Raw genomic sequence first — 20,549 nt, forward strand, 5'->3', positions numbered from 1 at the left:
TTCTTATTGACCAATCAGCGGTGGTTAGTGGTCACCAAGTCCAATGCTACATTAGCTGAAAAAAAAGAAATTCGAAACATCCGTTTAAAAAGATTAAAAAAAAATCCTTTGAGGTAATTTCGTTTATAAAGAAGTAAACAACGTACCTTTGATATCTTTTTTTACCGCTTCCGTATTCAGTTACGTGAATAACATACCTATAAATTTGCGTTTGTTTTTCACTCAGTGAAGCTGTGCCCGGAGGCGTGTATAAGAGAATACTACTTCCGAGGTACGTTGAATGCAACACAAGTATACGAAAAACGTGTACTACAAATTTGACAACATAGGTCTGTTATATGCTTCTTCTTTTTAAAAAAATATCTACACTTTCATTAAGACTCTATGACTCTATCAAATGCAAAGCCTAACGTTTTGTATTTTTTTAATCAATCACGCGTCTTTTTGTTTTCATTAAATATTTGTAGATTTAATCAAAGGTGACTCAAAAACGTGATTAATGTTTTTTGAGCGTGGTCTGATCGTCTTTTAGCACTGCATATACGTGAGTAAACGGCGTGCAGGCATTTACAGGACAATCGGACACAGTGTAGGTCTTTTAAATACGGGAAGTTGACCGTGTCCAACCTAACAGCAGCGCTGTACCACTCTGTCGCTGTCAGCTGAGGTCGACGACGGATGCGCCTGGTAGCTCAGAGACGGAGCTCGGACATAGAACTTGCAGTCAGTTACAGTTTACCACTAAACAAGGGCGAAACCTTTTTGAGTCGGACACCTTAAACTAATTGTGGAAGGCTGCTAGCTAAGGTAGGTAGCTAACAAGCTACTATCACGAGCCGCTGTCAGCCCAACGGCTGTATAAACCTGGTTTAGTGGCCCAACAGTAACCGTTCAACTGACCCAACTGACCCAACGGCTGTCCAACAGTAACCGTTGCATAGCCGTTGGGTCAGTTTTAATGTACTTTTTTACACGGACTTATAACACATGTACTACATTACATTTTTTTTCATTGTTTTGTGTATATATATCTGTATCATTGTGATTTACAGCTGCTGAATCGGTACTTATTACCAACCAAAGCGCTGTTAACAATTGTAAAAACGGTGATTTAGTTTAGTTTTCATTGTTATTTCATTCGTGGTTGTGTCTCTTTATTTAAAAAAAAAAAAAGTGCGATTTGAACACACGTGGAGGTGAATAAACTTGTCAAAAGCAGATAGTCAACCTGACAAGCTAAATTCAACAAACACAGTTGGAATCAGCTATTATTCCCAGTGTACTGACATCAGATGAATGAGTGAAATTAACATAGTTGTAAACAACTAAAGCTAAGCAACAGTTATGTTTCTGTTTTTGCCCATATTAAGATTTGTTTTTGTGGCGCGTAACATCTTATTTTATGCCCATGTGTGACTGGGTGACAGTGTGTTTCCCATTATTGTATTCTTGTGCTGTTTTACAACAGACTCTGACTGTTTTCCGTGTCTCAGGGGAACCAGAATGGCCCAGGGCTTACTTGACGAGGTGATGATGAACGCTGCTCTGATTGAGGAGTTGGCCGATGCTGCAAAAGATGAAGCGCTCCTTCAAGGAGTCCTAATGAGGATCCAAGAGACCCCCAACTCATCTGAGGTGCGATCTGTAAACGCATGCATTTATAGCAGGCCTGCAAAGGCGAGGAAAATGTCCAAGAAGTTCTCTGCTTCTGACAATAGAAACTCGCATGGATGTGAGGGAATTTTCTTGAAAAAAAAAAACTGTTATTGTCAAAGCATTATTTGATGCGTCTTGTTTTAGTTTTTTGGTCGAGTTTCTTTTGTCCATCGTCCCTGACAGAATATTTCATCTGTTAAATTGTGAGCTGCAGCAAGGATGAGTGAGCCATTGCTGATTAAACAGACTTGTTTAGACTGAAGCATTGTTAGGAATTTGTTCAGCTTCAGGGCTCGGGATTTCATATGGATCCTTATTAATCCTCGTTTTTTGCAGTTGGTGACGTACGCTCCATTCACGCTCTTCCCATCGCCTGTGCCTAAAGGTGTGTTCCTTCAGGCTCTGGCAGTGCAAACCCACTACAACACACTGGTGGACAAGATCAGCCAAGACACAGACTTCCTGCAGGAGGCTTTAGCCAGGTAAGATGCAGCGTAATGACTGTCTCGTGTGTTTGGCTACGCTGAGTGATTTCAAGCTGCACCATTGCATGGCAATGCCAAAGACTCACCTTCTGGGGGTTGTCTTCAAATATTCTGCTAATGTTGTTCATAAATATCTTTATATATTAATTACAACATATTAGTAGAACATAAAAAAATGACAATTATTTGAATTCATGTTGAATTTGATGGCAACAGTATACCTAAAAAAAACAAAAACAACTTGGGACAAAGGGTCAACAAAAGGCTGGGAAAGTAAGTGTTGCTAAAAAGAATTGTCTGGAGGAACTGTGTGTATAAAAAAGAGCACCAAAGAGTCTCAGAAGTATATATGAGCAGATATTCAGCAATCCCCCAAAAAACAGCATCTTTAAATCGTGGAGCAAAAAAGACTTTACAAAGTAAAGACTGAATATTCCATCATCAAAAGATTCAGAGAATCTGGAAACATCAGTGTTGTATCTTCAGGCTCTCAGGCAGCCCTGCATTACAAACAGACCTGATTCTGTCCTGGGAATCAGTGTTAGAAGAAGAGGGGAGTCTACACAGTGGGGAAACAACGCCCTGCTTTCTAAAGACAAATTTAAGACGAACAAATGATGTAATGAAATCTCTGTAAAATCTTTGTTTTTAGCACCATTGAGGTTGATGAGTTCACTGCGAAGCTGTTCAGGATCCATCAGCAGATCCTAAAAGAAGGAAGATCTCAGGTATGTTATCTTATTTAAAAAACGTGCGTCCTCAGTATGCAGTTGCATATATTACATGATAATGGTGTTCAATTTTTAAGATTTATCAGTTGCTTTTGGGTGGAGGGGCTTCAGAGGCTACTGCTTCAACCTGATAGTGATTCAAATTAGATGATCATTAAATGACCTACAGATAAGGCTCCAGGTTAAAATGTTCTATTATTTGTCATTGCATATATATATTTATATATAGTAATTTCTGAAGCTACTTCTGTTATTTACACACTTTGTGCATTGTATTGTTAATGGGACAGACGGGTTAAATCTGAATTCTCTTAGTTACTTGAACTGACACTTCAGAGATTTTACCATCTAACGAGCTAATTATGAGCTATGTCTTAGTTTAAAAAAAACCCTCTAAAGCCTGATGGTTTCTGGAAAAATATAAATTTAATTTAAACATTTACTGTGTCAGCCTCTGAAGAATTGAGGTTGAAACTAAGTTTCAGTTTGAGAGGCCCAATATTCAGCTTTTGTATATATTACTCTAAAAGGTTGACCGTGCTCTTCTGTTTAAGGCTTGAAAGGTAAAAACAAATGTTCTGTAAATGGCAGCGTTTATATAAAGGCGGCCATATCTGCTGCACGTCAGCAGGAGTTGTTCAATGTTCCTCTGATATTCTGTAAATATTCACATCACCCTAAAACCCACGGTGATGTCTTCAGTCCAAAACCACAAAAGTATGAATCTTGACAATGACGTTAGATGAATAAAACCAGCAAGTCTCTAAAGGAGACTGTTTTGGTTGAAAATCAATAATGAATCATTTAAAAAAAATTGGGGCCTAAATCAGGGCTGTACGCTTAGCTTTTTCACTAGGAGCACAGGTGCTCCTAAATGAAAAAATTTAGGAGCATAGATAAAAATTTAGGAGCAAAAATTTCTTGATGCAATTTTATTATTAACAAAGACACATACTGTACAAGGAGTACCTTTTCCACACACAAACACACATTTTATATGATTCTATGTATTTAGTTCATTGTTTTTACTTCTTTTTCTATCATTAGTTACACCTCACACACACACACAACATCTCGGTCCCACTTTTATTAAAGAGCTGCCCTCTCTCCCTTTTGCCTAAAAAAACTAAATGTTATTGCCCTTTGTGGAATGTGGTTGCATTTACTTCCAACTGGGGTTGTGGTCTCTGAAATGTTGCTGCGTTGGTGTGCAGAGCCACAATATAGAAAAGACTCCTCCAAATAATATTTTGATCCCATATTTGTTTTTTAAATAATAATAATAATAATAATAATAACAGCAAAGTAATCAGTAGCAGCATTCAAATGACTGTAAGGGCAGAGAAGTGCAACATTTTCTCTTTGAAATGTAGAAAATGTCAGTGTAGAATAGAGTGTAATGGAAATACTTTAGTTTTCCACGTCATTAAAAAAGAAAATGCACATGAAAATGAAGTTTTGCCCTGGGTAGCATTAATATTACGCACATGAAAAGGAAACTGAGTAAAGAGGACATTTGCAATCACTTTCCATCCCTGCCAGTGTTGTGTTGTCTGCTACCATAAATAACTCAACTGTCCCCCTTTGACAACCCAGTGCTCCTAATCTCTACACCAGTGTGACAGATCCAAATGACAGAGGAGGCAATAAAAATTGGGCTTCAAAGGTATCCTGGTTAGTACAGCAGGTAGAGAGCAGCACGACATGGCTTCACCTTCATCTCTGCCTGGTGACAGAGCGCTAACTGCTACACACCTTCAGCACAAAAAACTCACTTTTCTCTCAGTTGGCGGACGTTTCTCCCCACACAAACGCGTCGGACTAACAACCGCACAGATCCTTCCAACATTAAAGTCTTACAGCTGTGTTAGTTAATAGAAACGAGCAGAATCCCCCTCCCCACCCCACCCAACCCCGAGTCAACACCGAAACTCGTCTTACCTGTGTGAAGGTTGTTGTCTTCCGGAAGCGGCTAACGTGTCGCTAGCTAAAACAAAGAGCTCCGCTGAACTCGAAGAAAAGCGAATTTCAAACAGACCAGAGACAGAGATCAGAGGGTCTACATTTCCCCGCTCGGTAACATTAAATGATTTAAAAAAAAAAAGGAAATATTAAGTTGTAGACTCTTGTCGATTTGTACAGATGTGGGAATGGTTTTCTCTATATGGTATATTTATTTTAGGAGCAAAATGCGAATGAAAGGGTTGAAATACATACTCGCACATTTGCGACCGTTTCTTTTTTTCCCCTCGCACAATCAAATTTTAGGCGAAATATGCGAGCAAACGCTCGCACTGTACAGCCCTGGCCTAAATGGCTCGACTTTCGTAACTCGATGTCAGTAATGCACCTTGATCATTACGTCGTAGTGTTTTCAGTGGTCTAAGGGAAGATTCATGGCCTTGTTTTCAGTCAGTTGTGTTGGGACTCAACCGGTCCGACTACATGCTGGACCAGGGAGAGGACGAGACGTCGTCTCTCAAGCAGATCGAGATCAACACGATTGCTGCAAGTTTTGGAGGTCTCTCATCACGCACGCCAGATCTACACAGGTAAGTAAGTCCTTATTGTGTCGCGCATGGATTAGAAAGGGAGAAAGCATGTTTATAATCATTAAAGAGGTGTGTTTGTTTCTATGTCACATGGGGGACAGTTACTGGGATCTTATTCTGACAACTTCTGTCTGCAAATGAAAATAAATAAAATCTCTTCCCCATGTTGCCAAGCTGTTTGCAGATTGCTGAATCTTCCTGTTTAACTAAGACAAAGACTTAATTGACAGAGAGCAACAATGTGCAATTAGGATTTTCCCAAGTGCTGCCTTTTTTTAAACAGACACATCCTGAAGGTGGCCGGCAGGCTGGAGGAGAGCCGACGCATCCTCGACAATAAACCTGCAGCTGGTCTGGCTCGGGCAGTTGCCAAAGCCTGGGAGCTCTACGGATCAGAGAGGTAGGAATATAGCTGAAACAAATTCAAGTCTTGGTGCTCTAAACCACTGCGTTACTCTCAATAATGTTGGACGGGACTGCCGTCCTTTAGCAAAAGGCAGTCCGAGTCTAGACGTCTTTCATTTGTGGTTTTAAAATGGTGGAATGAGCCGCTAGTTGCTCAAACACCAAGCCGGCAACCGTCCACCGGGCACATCTCTTTGGTGTGTGCGTCGCCTTTTGTCAGACTCCGTCAACGTCTATTTTTCAGCCGATTAAAATGTAAAATTGACGTCTCAGGTGCTGGTGAAAGAGCTTACTCTGATTGGATGTTCAGCGTGAGCTAATGAGCGCACGAGAAGGAGGACGGCGGTGGGGGGGGGGTTATTATGAGTTTGTTTTTTAATCTCATTCTTGTTCGGACCTACGACATTACACCATATTGTCACTTATAATAATTTTCTCAGATATTCACAGAGCAGAAAGTATTCCTTAAAAAGAGCTCTCTCATTTTCATCTTTTAGATGTCTGCTGCAGTTTGTTTCCAGTTAGGGAAACTTCTTTTGCTGAATTTCAGCCATGAGCAGTGTAGTCTTTATCATCTCCTCATAGTTTACTCACTTCAAACCAGTTAAAAAGGCTGTCTGAGATTTGTATTCATTCTAGGGCTGAACGATATATTGCATTTGCGATAATATCGCGATATGACCAAGTGCAATTTTCTAATCGCAAAGGCTGCGATTATATATATAAAAAAAAATAATTAAAAAAAATAAATAAATAAATAAATAAAAAGGCTGCGATTATACTCTGTTCACGTGACATGCGCGAGTAAAACATGTGATATGATCAAACGAGATTGTCTAACCACAGAGGCTGCACTCAGGTCACGTGACACGGGGAGCAAAGTTATGAAGCAGTCTACCGGAGAGGACTAGCAAGCAAAGCTGTAACCTACACAATGGCCTCAGGCTCAACAGAACCAGACCCTGCGGGGATGCTAGTTTCAAAGAGGAACTGCACATCAGTCGTGTGGGACTATTTTGGTTTTAAAGTGATGGTTCGGAGTAGATTCACCGGGTCATTTGAACCGTGACATCCAGCCAAGTAGCCCACCCGAAGTTTTTCCGATCTTGGCCGAACATCAGCCGAGTTAGCTTAGCCGAGTTAGCTTATCCCGAATAGCTTAGTAGGCTACAAGCGCTAACGGACCCTGGCAGTATCTCCAAAATTAACACACTAAAATCACATGCCATGACACCAAACTTCTACAGTAGTACAAATATGGTCTGTACTCACAAAACGATGCATTTGGAAGTTTGTACATAGTCCAGGAGTTTATTATTATCAACACAAGCCTGATAGCTTTTCTGCTGCTAAAGCTGCGTCGACGTCACTTCTGGGAGCTGGGAGCTTCAAAGGCAAGGCAAGGCATCTTTATTTATATAGCGCATTTCATACCACAGGCAACTCAATGTGCTTTACATAAAGACAAGGCATTTAAAAGAACAGCATAAAGCAGCATAAAAACAAGCAATTTAAAGAGAAAAAAATAAAAATAAAAAATAGAATAAAAATTAAAGCAATCAAAGAAGAGGGGAAAAAGAAAAATATAAACTCAACCATAATGAGGGTTAATCTACTACTGTAGACAACAAAGCAAGGCTGCTCAATTTCTCCATTGATAAAATAAATTCACAACTCTACAACATAAAAATTCATGTAGAATATAGCATATACTTTGTTGTCTACAGTAGTAGATCAACCCTCATCTTACATTGAAGCTCCCAGATCAAGGAAGTGACGTCGATGCAGCTTTAGCAGCAGAAAAGCTATCAGGCTTGTGTTGATAATAATAAACTCCTGGACTATGTACAAACTTCCAAATGCATCGTTTTGTGAGTACAGACCATATTTGTACTACTGTAGAAGTTTGGTTCATGGCATGTGTTTCCTTGTTCCTTGTCAACACTTTATGCTCAGATGTTTGTTAGCTCAAAATATACTATTGTTGTATGTTCAAATATACTGTTTTGTTAAATAAAAATGTCAGTCATCAATTCATGCATCACTTCATGTCATCATAACAGAGGTCTGTCTTCCAGGAAAGAACAGTTTAAAATTAATGTAATATAGTTTTAGCCATACTGTATGATGTATTGCTTGTCTTTGTTTAATAATACAGAAGACAAAGACCTTAAAAAATAATCGCATCGCAATATTGGCGCGAAAAATCGCAATTAGATTATTTTCCATAATCGTTCAGCCCTAATTCATTCATTCAAACCTTCAACCAAAAAAGACAAAACTTTTAAACACTTTTCCAAGAGTGTCCTGCTTCTTCACTAGAATCTTATGCTGGTAAATTCCCTGCCTTCCTGAAGAGCAAATGTATTACCTGATAGAAGGTAAACCCTTAGATGAAAGCGTTTAGAGACAAACCTAAAGCAAAAAATAAAATATTAGTGTCTAAACTTGTGTGTCAAATAAGATTTGTCATGTGATTCAAATAGTTTAAAAAGGAAGAAATGCCTTCTGCTAAATCTGTAACATCGTGTATCTGCACTGGAGCCACCAAAGCAGAGGGAGCAGTGGTCACCTGAGGCGCTTCTGTTTGTTTCTAAGCTCACAGCAGTGTGGGTGAAGCTGGATCTGCTCCTGTCAGTTTGAGACGTCTCCTCCCGTCTGGATCTGGAAGCAGATGCTGGAGTTACGAGCTAAATCCCTTCCAATCATACTTGCTGTCTTAACTGTCCTCTGGTTCTAGAGTTGCTTGTGGCCTAAGCCCCGCTCCTCATCTTGCCATGCAGTCAGTCATTAGCTCAGGTATTATTTTAGTAGTGGTTCTCAAAGTGCTAAAAAATGACAGCGAGAAAGTTTTTTTTTTAATCCAAATTTGGCTGACAGTATCCATTCATGCATTTTCTTTATCCGCTTAATCCAGTTGTCGCTGGGCTTGAGCCTATCCCAGCTGGCACTGGGCGAGAGCCGGCGTACGTCCTGGATGGTTTTTCAGTCCGTCACCGAAAAAAAACAGAGACAAACTCTGTGGGCCAATGTAGAATTACCAGATTTATACACCAGTGAAATGCATCTTTCATAGACTTTAGGAGGTCGGAGCCCCCGGGGAACACGCTAACGCTGAGTTATAAATAAGGAATAATTGTTGTCATTACAGAGCGGCTGTCATGTTTTTGGTGGAGGAGGTCCAGAGGAACATCTTTGATCAGCGGTACATTGAGAGCGAGCTGTGGAAGAGGTGAGAGTTACAAAGAAACACAAACAGGGTAACCTGACATTGTATTTGCTTTCTGAATAAGTTAAAAAAAAAAAAAAAAAGAAAAGCCAAATCCAGTGAGTGTTTCCCTGACACCTGAAAGTTTGAGCTGAGCGCACAGACATTCAGAGTTTTTACTGTTATTGTGACTGATGTGAAGAACTGTGTTTTTTACATCAATCGAATGCTGTTTCAGAAACATTCCCACAATAAGAAAGCGGTTTGACGACGTCTGTAAAACAGGACGCCTTGATCAGAGCAAGAGACTATTTGTGTAAGTCTTCTTCTGCCACTTTTACACAAATGAGTTATTTAAATGTGTTTTTCTCCGAGGAGCGGTTGTGGTCGGTTCTATTTAACATGCAGTCATGCTGCTCTTGTTTCAGTGATGGCAAAGAGGTCGCAGTGGTGTACTTCAGGAACGGTTACATGCCGCAGAACTACGTTTCTGAACAGGTCTCGAGGCATTTCTTTCTACATGAAGTCATAATGTAGTGTGTGTGATTGAAACGATGAAGACATTTACTGCTTTCTGTTTTCGTTCTGTTGACTTAGTTCTTGTCAGGGTTGGTGGTGTGAGAAGGACACGGATGCGGACTTCAAAAAGCAAACTAGATTTATTTTACAAAAACAAAGTAACAAACAAAAGGCGCGGTTGAGCCGGATAACAAAGAAACTTAAACTGTGGAATCAAATGAAACATTAACAAGACTAGGAACAAAAAAACAACTTAGCATGGCATGGATAGATAGATACTTAACTTTGAAACACTTGACGTGGCGTGATGGTGCAGAAGTATGGTGCAAGGATCTCACAAAAACTGAAGGCAGACAGGGAACTTAAAGCGATACTCCGGAGTAGATTCAACCTGGGGTCATTTGAACCGTGACATCCAGCCAAGTAGCCCACCCGCAGTTTTTTCGATATTGGCTGAACATCAGCTGAGTTACTGAGTTATCCCGAATAGCTTCGTACAAGGGTTAATGGATCCTGGTCCGTATCTCCAAAATTACCACACTAAAATCACATGCCATGACACCAAACTTCTACAGTAGTACAAATATGGTCTGTACTCACAAAACGATGCATTTGGAAGCTTGAAAATAGTCCAGGAGTTTATTATTATCAACACAAGCCTGATAGCTTCTCTGCAGCTAAAGCTGCGTCGACGTCACTTCTGGGAGCTTCAAAGTAAGATGAGGGTTGATCTACTACTGTAGACAACAAAGCAAGGCTGCTCAATTTCTCCATTGATAAAATAATTTCACAACTCTACAACATAAAAATTCATAAAAAAAAAAAACATGTAGAATATAGCATATACTTTGTTGTCTACAGTAGTAGATCAACCCTCATCTTACTTTGAAGCTCCCAGCTCCCAGAAGTGACGTCAACGCAGCTTTAGCTGCAGAGAAGCTATCAGGCTTGTGTTGATAATAATAAACTCCTGGACTATTTTCAAACTTCCAAATGCATCGTTTTGTGAGTACAGACCATATTTGTACTACTGTAGAAGTTTGGTGTCATGGCATGTGATTTTAGTGTGGTAATTTTGGAGATACTGCCAGGATCCATTAACCCTTGTACGAAGCTATTCGGGATAACTCAGTAACTCAGCTGATGTTCAGCCAATATCGAAAAAACTGCGGGTGGGCTACTTGGCTGGATATCACGGTTCAAATGACCCCAGGTTGAATCTACTCCGGAGTATCTCTTTAAGTACTGTGGGGAACTGACGAGTGCAGCTGATGGAAATGAGTGCAGGTGACGTGAATGAAACTAATTGCAGGGAAACTAAAACATGGGAAAACTAAGAACTAAACTAAAACGTGATCTAAAACCAAACATGACCTAAAAACATAGTCCCATGACAGTTCTGTTGAATATCGCAGACGTCCGAGCTGCTGCAGTCACATTAATGGACGGGCACACACAGCAGAGATGAATAAATCTAACTTCGGTTCGGAGATCGATAACGGACTGTGTAAATTCATTTAAACAAAAAACATAACAGAGCTGTGCCTCTGCTCCCTGTCTGACCAAAAAGCAATTATTCCAGCCACTCCCACCCACTGCCGCTTTGTTTAAAGCAATGCAGTGAGCTCGACAGGCTGATATGAAGTTAAATGGCAAACAGAAATGGGATTAATATCATTGTCACGCTTTTCTCAGGTTGATGACTACGCTCTTGATGTACAGGGAAATTAAACTTCCATGTTTATAACACTGACTGTTTAGTAAGTTTAAACATGTCAGAAAAATTTAAGCTGCTTTCATCTATGTCAGCCTAATATAGATTAAAATAAAAGACCAATCCCAATTTCCACACCTTTGTTTTACAGACTTAAAGTGATACTCCGGAGTAGATTCAACCTGGGGTCATTTGAACCGTGACATCCAGCCAAGTAGCCCACCTGCAGTTTTTTCGATATTGGCTGAACATCAGCTGAGTTACAGAAATATCCCGAATAGCTTCGTACAAGGGTTAATGGATCCTGGTCCGTATCTCCAAAATTACCACACTAAAATCACATGCCATGACACCAAACTTCTACAGTAGTACAAATATGGTCTGTACTCACCAAACGATGCATTTGGAAGTTTGAAAATAGTCCAGGAGTTTATTATTATCAACACAAGCCTGATAGCTTCTCTGCAGCTAAAGCTGCGTCGACGTCACTTCTGGGAGCTGGGAGCTTCAAAATAAGATGAGGGTTGATCTACTACTGTAGACAACAAAGTATATGCTATATTCTACATGAATTTTTATGTTGTAGAGTTGTGAATTTATTTTAATAATGGAGAAATTGAGCAGCCTTGCTTTGTTGTCTACAGTAGTAGATCAACCCTCATCTTACTTTGAAGCTCCCAGATCAAGGAAGTGACGTCGACGCAGCTTTAGCTGCAGAGAAGCTATCAGGCTTGTGTTGATAATAATAAACTCCTGGACTATTTTCAAACTTCCAAATGCATCGTTTGGTGAGTACAGACCATATTTGTACTACTGTAGAAGTTTGGTGTCATGGCATGTGATTTTAGTGTGGTAATTTTGGAGATACGGACCAGGATCCATTAGCGCTTGTACGAAGCTATTCGGGATAACTCAGTAACTCAGCTGATGTTCAGCCAATATCGAAAAAACTGCGGGTGGGCTACTTGGCTGGATATCACGGTTCAAATGACCCCAGGTTGAATCTACTCCGGAGTATCACTTTAAAGTAGTTAATTAGCATCTAAATGTACCTGAGAGGCCCAGTTCAGGAGTTAATTGACCACTGCTCCTTGATACCTTAAAGAAAAAGGTGAATCTTTATGGGTACAGAGGTGTGGGGCCAGAATGAGGAAATGAGATTGGGCCAATTTAACTGATAAGACAATTTGACGTGATGTTGTCAGATTACTTGATTCACTGTCCAATCTGTCACGAATTACCAAATTCCATCTCTCTACCAGATTATTATCGTTATTCCATGTCTATAAAGGGCTTCGGACCCCATTTCAGACTGAATCATGACTACTTAATGTCTATTTATCAGACGCCCCCAGGCTGCCTATGACTGTTAGCTATTCTTCCCACGTTCTGTTGCTCCTTCTCTCTGTCATCACATTAAATATAGTTTTATACATAAGTATTACATTTAATTCTATTGCCACCGGTGGTTTTTGGGACAGATTCAGTCCTGCTCAATAAGGGGGACACTACATATTCTCTGTGACGTTGGAACTGAGTATGCAGAATAATCGGTCCTCTTCATGTTAGTGTAGAGCTCTTCAGTTGTCAAACCTGAATTTTAAACTCCTCAAATCATTGACGTCTGCATTGTGCAGTGAGTTTCAGAAATGTGATAATAACTACTACTTAAAATGATGTTTATAATTACCTGATTAACTTTATTAGAACATCCTTAGTTCAAAATGTTAGCAATTTCTGGCTAAACTGGCTTTAAATTAATTAAAGTTATAATAACTTGTATTTTTTTTTATTCTTACGCTCCAGTTAACGTTTGCTTCGTGACCGTCGTGTAAAAGCAGGTTATGTGTTGTTCCCCCGTGTTTTTAGCAGTAAAATCCACCGTTCGAACATGCTACACTCCTGCACTCTTTTGTCCATGTTGTGCTCTGGGGCCGATTGCTCCCTGTGTCCCAGTCACAGACAAACAAACTGTTCTTACGCTCTGCTGGTCAATGCGCTCGCTGTTTGTCAGGAATGTCGACCCAGAGAAAGCAGACAGCAAATACCCAAAAAATAATGTCGACACAGACACCAAACAAAGCTGTTGAATCGCCATTTAAAGGCTGTTTTAGTGATTTAAAACTGAGTTTGTTGTGTCAAACTCTGTGGATTTTTCTTAAATTGGGATAGAGATTCACAATCAGGTTTGTGTTTTGTTTTTTAATTTAGTGTTGGGAAGCTCGTCTCATGATGGAGTGCTCTCTGGCCGTGAAATGTCCAGACATCAGCACACACTTGGCTGGAACCAAGAAGGTCCAGCAGGTACTTGCCAGACCTGGAGTCCTGGAGAAGTTCTTCCCCGACCAGCCTGAGGTAGTGGAGCAGATCAGGGCAACGTTCGCTGGCCTCTACACTCTGGACATGGTGAGGAAATGTCCCACTGAGAATGTGTCAGTAACACAGCTGCATCGCACGTTTCATTCTCATGCTGCTGATGTCTGCAGGGACCAGACGGTGACAAAACAGTCGCGATGGCTTTGGCATCACCAGACCGGTTCGTCCTGAAACCTCAGCGAGAAGGAGGAGGTACAAAGACAGACTTTGACTTTAGAAAACACCAGACCGAAAAAAGTTGGGACGTTTTTTTAAGTGCAAATAAAACTTTGAAGCTTTAGGTAGGTTTGTACGAACCTTTCGTTAACAGACACGAGTAGAAAGTAAATGATTTTCAGCATCTTCACGAATCAACTTTGTTGTATTTAGAAAATGTGAACACATTTAGGCTTTGATGCAGCAACACAGTCAGAAAAGGATTCTACAATCAGCAGATTAGTTGGTGACGGGTTAGGATTTAGAACAAAAGAAACAACCACGAAAGGCTTATTGTTTTCAAGCAGGGATGGGGTGGGGCTCGCTACTTTGTGCCAAACTCGATCACTGATCATTTAAAAAAAGATTTCTCAATCGCAACAGCATTAAATTGTGAAAAGACTCAGGGAAAGGACAGACCTTTGAGACCTCAGGCGGTGCTGCATGAGAAAAACCATCATCAGTCGAGCCACATGGACTCCAGGGTACCTTGGTTAACCAGTTTTCAGAATTGCAACCTGAAACTGTATCACACAAGAAGTAAGACGTGTATCAACAATAACATAGTCGAGGACCAGAAATGACCGATTTGTGTAAAACTTCCCAGTTTATCCAGACAAATCCTCCTTTACTGGTCACTACTGGTTAAAGAGTCACTTTTTCTTCATCGGTACATGCAAAAATCAGGGGAGATTGTTTTGAATTGTTTGGGGATATTTTACTTTACGAAAAAAGTTGGCCACAAAAATGTGTCGTGGAAATTTCAAGAGTAGACTCTTGAGTCAAGTCATTTGTGGATATAATGGATTTATTTTCCTGGAGAAAATGTGTAGGCTCAAACTTTATTGTTCCTGACGGAGATGAAGGTATCATACGATTTGATTTATCGGCTGGAAGGGGCGGGCAGCTTGTCCCGGTCTAAAGGAAGACATTTCCTGTTCAACAATTAAACCAGAGGCATCCTACCTTTTAATTTAAAAGATTTGATTTGGGATTGTGTTTCCTTTTGACTGGGCCGTGCAGCTGTTTCTGTCCTACTCTGATATTTAATGTGTTGAAATTCGAGGAGTATTGAATTATCGGGCCAAGAAACTGCTCCAAAATGTGGACGTGCTGTGCAAGTACAAGCAAATCAAAATCAAATCTCAAGTCCTGATTGATTTAGAAACAGTCTGAAGGCATTCAGGAACCTAAAGATTTAACCGCGCACATTATGATCTATCTTTAAGGCAACAACATCTATGGATCAGAGATCTGCCGCGTCCTGGAGGCAGTGAAGGACAATACAGAGCGGACGGCTTATATCCTAATGGATAAAATCAATCCCATCCCTGTGCAGAACTACTTACTGCGGCGAGACGCTCCCCTGAAAATAAACAACTGTCTCAGTGAGCTGGGAGTGTTTGGAACGTATGTAAGGTATGTCAGCATTTCTGCTCTGGCTTTAATTGTTTTTATCTGGGAAAGTTTTGTTAGATCTGCTTGTAAGATGATTTGTTTCAAGGCCAAAACCTTTAAAGCTGCTTTAGCATGGCTAATGTAAGTTCCATTTAACATTTTCTCACTTTTTAAAAAAAAAAAAAAGTTTTTGTTTAACTGCTTACTCTTGACCTTAGGTGAAATAAAGGTGGGAGGGAGACCAACAATGAGCTTTGTAGAGGACACAAACTGTAAAGGAGGGAGCTTGAAATGAAGAAAAACCAGTGTTTGAACAGACAAATGCAGCATTGATGGGCATTTACTGCCTGAGGAAAAGCAAACCAGTTCTTGCAAGTTTTTCCAGTTGAATGAACTTTGAACTGGTTCTAGCACCAGCTTCAGGTTATTGACAGAGGGCAACGGTTAGTGACCAGCTAACACAAATCTGTAATATAAATACTGCCCTACAAATCAACCATTACTGATTAACTCATTCTTGAGTCATTGATCTCGAATGTTATCGTGTTTCAGCACTTTTAGTAAAAACAGAAGAAAAGACGTTCAGTGAAAAAGCTTCAAAGGGACATAATTTACCCCCTTCTTTCTTTTTAGAGGTAAAGTCTGATAAATCATGAGAATTTGAAAGTTTTTGAGTAGGGCTGGGCAACGATCTAATTAATCACATGATTTCCCTGATTAATCACGATTAATCCCATTTGTATGTAAAATCCAAAAATGAATCCAAAAGTAGTGTATAGCTTTTAGCATTTAGTTTTATTTTAAATGTGCTGCCATATGAATGAAAGTGCCATAACATTTGTTGTGCAAACACACTTTTAACATCAGCATCTTTCTGTAGTTTTTATGTAGAAGCCTCGCTCCACTGTCTGTTTCCTTGAATGACTTGCTGCTATCAGTTGTGTGTTTTGCCTTTAAGTGATATTTTAGACTGGAACTACTACGCTGAGAAGACAATTCAACTTGGCAGTGTTTACAGATGACTTTGGTTCTGTCGACTCCGCCGTCTGGAAGAACTTTAAAATGAAAATGGTCGAGTAAAAGTTCCGTACCCTTCTCCATGTTTGGTGGATCCGCCGTTCTTTTCTGGTTCCGCAGCAGACAGCAACAGACTTTTACAAAATAAAAGCCTGTGAGCAACAGACTTACAAAATAAAAACCCGGTTTGAGTCCCGCATCGGACGGCCCTTTGCTGCGTGTCGTTCCTCCTCTCTCTCTCTGAACTTTCCTATCCATTAAAGGCACAAAAGCCCCCAAAAAATAATAAAGAAAAATAAAGAAAACTGCCTTAATGCGCTATAAAATATTTATCGCTGTTAAAGCTATGGTAGGTAATCCTAGAGAGCTAGCAAGATTCGAAAGTGACCCCTCCTCTAAGCTCCACCCCCCCCTCCCCATTCCATCAGTGCTTCATTCAAAACCGGTAGAACCGTGTGCGCGCACGGAGCAGGGAGCCGACAGAGGGGGCGTAGGCAGAAAGCGCAGATTGGTTTTTTGTAGGCGCTCCAAAAAAACAGTCCTTTTTCTCAGTCCTGCAGCTGCCACAGAGGTCTGATTATTTTCGTCCCGTTTTCTAAATACATCTTGTATAGATTTCTCTCAGGACAGACGGACCATTTCACCCAGTATTACAAAATGTGTTTCTGAACAGGATTACCAACCATGTCTTTAAATAATTAACAAGTTAACTCGCCCAATCCTATTTTTGAGAATTGTACAGCACAGAATGCCATTAAAACCTCTGGTTGAAATGGCTGTAGTAAACAAGAAGTCTAGGTCTGTTTTTAGGTGTTATGTTATAACGAGAACAGTTTATTCTGGAATCTGGCTTTGATCAAGTACATTTTTTTTTTTTTTTTTTTAATCTGAGAAATGATTTAAAGAGATGCCAAACAACCAGTTTAGTTCCAGATGCTCTGAAGTACAGAACATAAAAAAATAAAAGTACAGTAACAAACACCCAGATCTTTGTTTATTAAAGTTTACACCATTTCTGATTGATCCTCAACCAGTGCTCTGCAAAAATTCAAGCTCGAGTTGAGACGGCTCAAAATGAGTTTGTGTTCACAGATGAGAATTTAGAGCATTTTTCAGGCCTGTGTGCACAGCAATAACAAAGCTCCCGGGAGCACTTCCTTCTTCCTGCTAATGTGGCACTTTTTCCCCCTCTGACAGCAAAATCTTCTGCACACACCACTTTAACGGCCTTTTTTCGAAAAAACATCTTCGTTTGACATATTTTGTCCATCAGGAGCACCAAACCGAGGACGTTTAGCCGTTTATTGTCAGTGGCTGAAACTGGTCATAACTCAGTCTGGTTGCTATATTGCAGAGAGGTGACTGTTTCAGCTTAGTCTCCATATTGATCACATTAGCCTCAGTATTCAGTGTCTGGCCAATCTGCTTCTAGAAGTGGGCATTTCCTTCTTTGTTCTGCTCATTTCTGTTTGATGTTTTACTTGGTAGAAATACACACAGTGAGATAAACTTGATCTTTCGCCCCAAATAGATTCAGAGATTAATTTCTCGTGTTTATTAAATGAGCTGTTCTGATTGAGCAGCAGCTCCTCCCACCATCCCTACAGCCCTTCACCATTACCGCCTCTGATCCTCTATAGTGTCAGGTTTTGGGGTTGAGAAGGGAGGACACGGATGCAGACTTTTTAAAAAAAAAATAAAGGCTGATTTTGTAACAAAAGGCCGGATTCAAAAAACGTAACTATGAAGAACAAACAAAAAGACTTGGCATGGCAAAGGAATAAATAAATACTTAGCTTAAGGTCAGAACAGACTGTGGCGTGGCATGAAGGGCAGGAGACGCACATAGCAGGCAGGGAAGACAAGCATGAATGGCAAACAAAGATCCAGCGACAAGACAGGGGGAAGTGCAAACTAAATAGGGACTGGGAGTGATTGGAGAAAATGACAGACAGGTGAGGGGAATTAGCTAATTAACAGAGTGAAGGGGAAAACCAATGGCAAGACTGAAAACCAAGACATGACTAAAAAACTGAACATGAACTCAAAACCTGGACCTAAAACATGAAACTAAAACATAAAACTTAAACAAAGTCCCATGGCGTGACATATAGATTATTGTATGTTACCACAGCAACAGATTACTATTAAAAGACAAAGTGTTGAGCTTCCAAAACAATGTTTCATCAATGAATGAACACCGAAGATATCAAGAAATGTCAGATTAATTCACAGAACTCCTTCAGATGTCATATGGAGGGGATTTGGTGATGATTTGGCTGTTTTAAGAGTGAGTTGTGGCACATAAGAACAGATGGAATGGCTTTACAAAAGTCAGCGGTGATTTACCAGACAACGCTTACTTGCACACATTCTTGCAGACATCTCTTCATTTTTTCTCTTCTATTGAGCCAAGGTGACATGTTTTCACAGCCATATGTACCACAGCCCAAACCGCCACCTGATGATGACGCCATGCAGCTTGTTTTATTCACTCGAAGCCAGTTTAAAGAAACAAATCAGAAGCCAAATTCTCTGTGAGGGGATATTTCAAAAGTTTGCTTCAAACTCACTTTGTCAGATATGGAAATAAGAAGCAAACTAGAAGATGGTCTCACTATGGACACCTGAACATGATCAATAACAATACAAAAGTGTAAACGGAACCAGTCAGTCATCAGAGGGAAACCTTGTCCTGTATTTGTGAAATACTTCCAGCTTTAATAGTCTGATCTGTTATTTGTCTTTCCTCACAGGCAGGGTAAAGACATGGTGTTGAACGAATGTGTGGGTCACCTGCTGAGGACCAAGAGTTCAGAGCACTCCGATGGAGGCGTCGCGGCCGGCGTGGCCGTGCTGGACGATCCCCTCCTCATCTGAAAGCTCACGACCTGCAGAAACAGTAAAACCAAGGTTGTGCTTCCATGGTAACTGTGACAGTGGCAGCATCTGGAAGATAAACAGATCATGAGACACATTTAATTTCATATTGCAGTACAGTTCGTCACCTCTTCAGCTGCCAGACTGCCCTGTGACTGAACATGATTCACTAAAGATACTGTAGGATGTGCTGGGGAGCTGTTGATTCACATGTTTCTGATCATGTGAGCGGGATCCCGTCAGGCTTTAAAATACACGGCTGCTTCGCGTCGGAGGAGTTTCACAGAGCAGTTTGCTGCTTATTTCTGAAGCGCTGTATGCAAACTTCTTCATAAAAGTCATTCATTTTGATGGTAAAATCCAGAAAAGAGTCCAGTTTGAACAGCTGCAACATAAAGAATCTTTTAGAATGTAGAAGAAGTGTCCTTAAACAGCACCGACCGACAACTTCTCTATCACTGTTTGTATCGTGCTGAGCTCTGTGAGTTTTTAATCACCTTTTTATAGACGGACGCCGCTACAGTTTGCTTTTCTTAATGTGTTCTAGGTTTAAAACATTACAGCATCGACTATGAGGGATTTTGTGCAACTTTATTTGTCCAAAATTATGTTTTAGTGAATTAAATTATTACATTTTACTGGTAACATATGAGACTCAAAAGCCCAATATTCTGAACATCACTCCATGCTGATTTTATAAAAACTGCAGAATAACTCTGTCTCTTAGGAAATGAAGGGACACCTACCTCATCAAGCCCTACAGTTATTTTCCTCATAATTATTAGAAGAAAATTTCTAAGATGTATATCTATTTTTCACATCGCCTTCCCTGAGGTAATTAGAGTAATCACAATGACATCGGGACTTTGGTTTGCACCTCCAGGTGACTCTGAGCCTCATGTGAAAGAAATTCACGACTCTGTAATCATTCCATGCATTCGTTCGGAGATTAGCATAAATTTATATTCTATTGATACAATGAAGGGGAGTTAAGAAGCAAAAGTCTTACCGTGTAGACCAAGAAAATCAATAAATAAATTAAGTTTCTGTAAAACTGAACTGTCTCTGCTCATTTAATCCACACAACCGGGACACAACAAATTAATACCAACCACTGAACATCTGTCGATGTTATCCTGCAGGCAACAAGCTGAAAATCGGCTAATACGACACGAAGCTCATATATCTGTGCTTCTGCTGCACTATAAATGATTGGTTTTGCATAAAAACTGGCAGCAAACTCTGTTTCCAAAGAAGTTTGGGAAAATTAAGCAGGAAATCATACAGGAAAAGCAAAAAATGGATTTAAATTAGATTAGAAATTAATGTAAACAAGTGCATCTATAACATAAAAATCTGCAATGATTTAATTTTTTAAAAAATCATCAAAAACTGATCAAATGACAATAAAAT

The 20,549-nt window shown here is 40.1% G+C and overlaps 1 protein-coding gene across 3 annotated transcripts; it reads left to right on the forward strand.

Moving 5' to 3' along the window:
• Positions 1-278: 278 nt before the first annotated feature.
• On the forward strand, positions 279-20,195 carry gss (glutathione synthetase). 3 transcript variants are annotated; one of them, XM_075476138.1, is made up of 13 exons: positions 279-329; positions 1,494-1,635; positions 1,993-2,138; positions 2,794-2,869; positions 5,285-5,424; positions 5,708-5,824; positions 8,981-9,061; positions 9,276-9,353; positions 9,466-9,535; positions 13,482-13,676; positions 13,757-13,838; positions 15,071-15,260; positions 19,013-20,195. In XM_075476138.1, exons 2-13 carry the CDS (start codon positions 1,504-1,506, stop codon positions 19,134-19,136), a joined length of 1,431 nt encoding a protein of 476 aa, XP_075332253.1. In that variant the 5' UTR covers positions 279-329; positions 1,494-1,503; the 3' UTR covers positions 19,137-20,195. The 3 variants fall into 3 exon arrangements, with proteins under 3 accessions (XP_075332253.1, XP_075332251.1, XP_075332250.1); XM_075476136.1 differs by lacking the exon at positions 279-329 and adding an exon at positions 374-807 and having other exon boundaries at positions 1,469-1,635; XM_075476135.1 differs by lacking the exon at positions 279-329 and adding an exon at positions 374-807.
• Positions 20,196-20,549: the final 354 nt, after the last annotated feature.

Source organism: Odontesthes bonariensis, chromosome 10 (assembly GCF_027942865.1).
Source record: "Odontesthes bonariensis isolate fOdoBon6 chromosome 10, fOdoBon6.hap1, whole genome shotgun sequence".
Taxonomy (NCBI): domain Eukaryota; kingdom Metazoa; phylum Chordata; class Actinopteri; order Atheriniformes; family Atherinopsidae; genus Odontesthes; species Odontesthes bonariensis.

Bases quoted from the DNA above. Each gene is read 5' to 3' on its own strand.
- gss (XM_075476138.1), top strand. From the start codon at position 1,504: ATGGCCCAGGGCTTACTTGACGAGGTGATGATGAACGCTGCTCTGATT. The intron at 1,636-1,992 runs GTGCGATCTGTA...CGTTTTTTGCAG, and splicing joins AGACCCCCAACTCATCTGAG to TTGGTGACGTACGCTCCATT. The intron at 2,870-5,284 runs GTATGTTATCTT...CCTTGTTTTCAG, and splicing joins TAAAAGAAGGAAGATCTCAG to TCAGTTGTGTTGGGACTCAA.